The sequence below is a fragment of the Trichosurus vulpecula genome, chromosome 2 (assembly GCF_011100635.1).
Source record: "Trichosurus vulpecula isolate mTriVul1 chromosome 2, mTriVul1.pri, whole genome shotgun sequence".
NCBI lineage: Eukaryota > Metazoa > Chordata > Mammalia > Diprotodontia > Phalangeridae > Trichosurus > Trichosurus vulpecula.
In genome coordinates, this window is record NC_050574.1 from 84,495,647 (window position 1) to 84,497,562 (window position 1,916).

Sequence of the window (1,916 nt, forward strand, 5' to 3'; positions counted from 1 at the left end):
TGAATCCCTGATTCAGAAATGCTAATGCTGAAGTATTTTAAAGTATGGATTAAGGGAGATATGGGAGATTATGATTATTCCCCTTTTAAATCAAAATGATTATATGGGACCATAGACTTAGAGTTAGACATTACAAGCCTGGCATTGATCCATTTGTTAAGACTTTTTGGGTTCAGTTACTCAACCAGCTAACCATCTTGTTCACAAGAATATAATACAATTTATCAGATCCCTTGCCAAATCCAGGTAATATCTATAGAATTCTCCTTACTTACAATCTAGTTACATTCTCCCCCATCATCCCCATTCCCTCTCCCTCCTCCCTCAAAAGGTTAGTCTTTTATTTCTTGGGGATCAATTTTTCCCTGGCTACTCTCTTCTGCAATTAACTAGCAAGCAGGTCTGAAAGTATGTTGTTGGCTTGATAACCCACTATGGAAATGGGAAAAAAGAAAGGGAAGACATATTTGCCTTAGGCCATAATTATAAGAAATATCTCTTTTCCACTTGTAGGAGTGCCAGCATGTGGCTCAACAGCAGCACAGCCCCATTCCTGTTGACTGGCTTCCCAGGCCTGGAGGGAGCTCACTGCTGGATCTCCATTCCTTTCTTTATTGTGTATGCCTTTGTTATTCTCGGCAATGGCAGCCTCCTCTTTCTCATCAGGGATGACCGTAGCCTCCATGAGCCCATGTACTACTTTCTAGCTATGCTGGCAGCCACTGACCTTGGAGTGACCTTGACTACAATGCCCACGGTGATGGGGGTCCTATGGTTGAACCACAGAGAGATCAGTCATGAATCATGCTTCTCCCAGGCCTATTTTATCCACACACTCTCAGTCATGGAATCTGGGGTATTACTTGCTATGGCGTATGACCGTTTTGTTGCTATTTGTAACCCACTGAGATACACTTCTATCCTTACTGATTCCCGAGTGGTAAAGATTGGAATTGTGGTCTTCATAAGAGCCTTTCTCTCCATTATACCCCTAATTCTGCGACTACAGTGGTTTCCTTATTGCCATTCCCACATCCTCTCCCATACTTTCTGTCTCCACCAAGATGTTATCAAATTGGCCTGTGCTGACATCACGTTCAATCGCATCTACCCTGTTGTTTTGGTTTCATTGACAGGCTTCCTAGACTCTGTTATCATCCTCTTCTCTTACATACTAATTCTAAAGACAGTCATGAACATTGCCTCTGGAGAGGAGCGAGCCAAGGCCCTCAACACCTGTGTTTCTCATGTCTGTTGTGTCCTGGTGTTCTATGTAACAGTGATTGGTCTGACACTCATCCATCGTTTTGGGAAGCGTGTACCACATGTGGTTCACATCACCATGAGCTATGTGTATTTCCTCTTCCCTCCATTAATGAACCCTATTATCTATAGTGTCAAGACCAAGCAGATAAGGAATGGCATTCTTCGCATTTTCTGTCTGCATAAACCTGTAGCTTGAACTTTCCTTAGTGGGGTCTGTCATAAAAGGAGGGAGGATGGGTTTTCTAGGATGGAGGATCATGAAATCCACAAAGAAGTTCAGGAACACATGTCTTTCTTTTTTATAACACATTGTGATATTTTCAGTTTAATGATAATAATATAGGGTCAAACATGTTAGGCATAAATTTGAGGCTCTAATCTCACATGATAGTCTTACAGAGAAAGAAGTCATGATCTGGATATAGGGATGATGGAAAAGAAGAAAAATACACACACACACACACACACACACACACAAATTTATCTTATTTAATTTTATCCCCACTTCACCACTTTTCTCTTCTAACAGGTGACCATGGTCACTATAGCACCCTGCTCCTGGTAATCATTCAATAGATCAGAAGAGTTGGGTTGCCAAATGTTCTTTTTGTGTGTGTAACAAATTCTGATATCAGCCATTTCCTCCTCCT

The 1,916-nt window shown here is 41.5% G+C and overlaps 1 protein-coding gene across 1 annotated transcript; it reads left to right on the top strand.

Moving 5' to 3' along the window:
• The first annotated feature begins 523 nt into the window (after positions 1–523).
• On the top strand, positions 524–1,462 carry LOC118839150 (olfactory receptor 51B6-like). Its single transcript, XM_036746592.1, has one exon. It carries the CDS (start codon positions 524–526, stop codon positions 1,460–1,462), a length of 939 nt encoding a protein of 312 aa, XP_036602487.1.
• Positions 1,463–1,916: the final 454 nt, after the last annotated feature.

Excerpts from the sequence above, each read along its gene's own strand:
- LOC118839150 (XM_036746592.1), top strand. The coding sequence starts at position 524 with ATGTGGCTCAACAGCAGCACAGCCCCATTCCTGTTGACTGGCTTCCCA.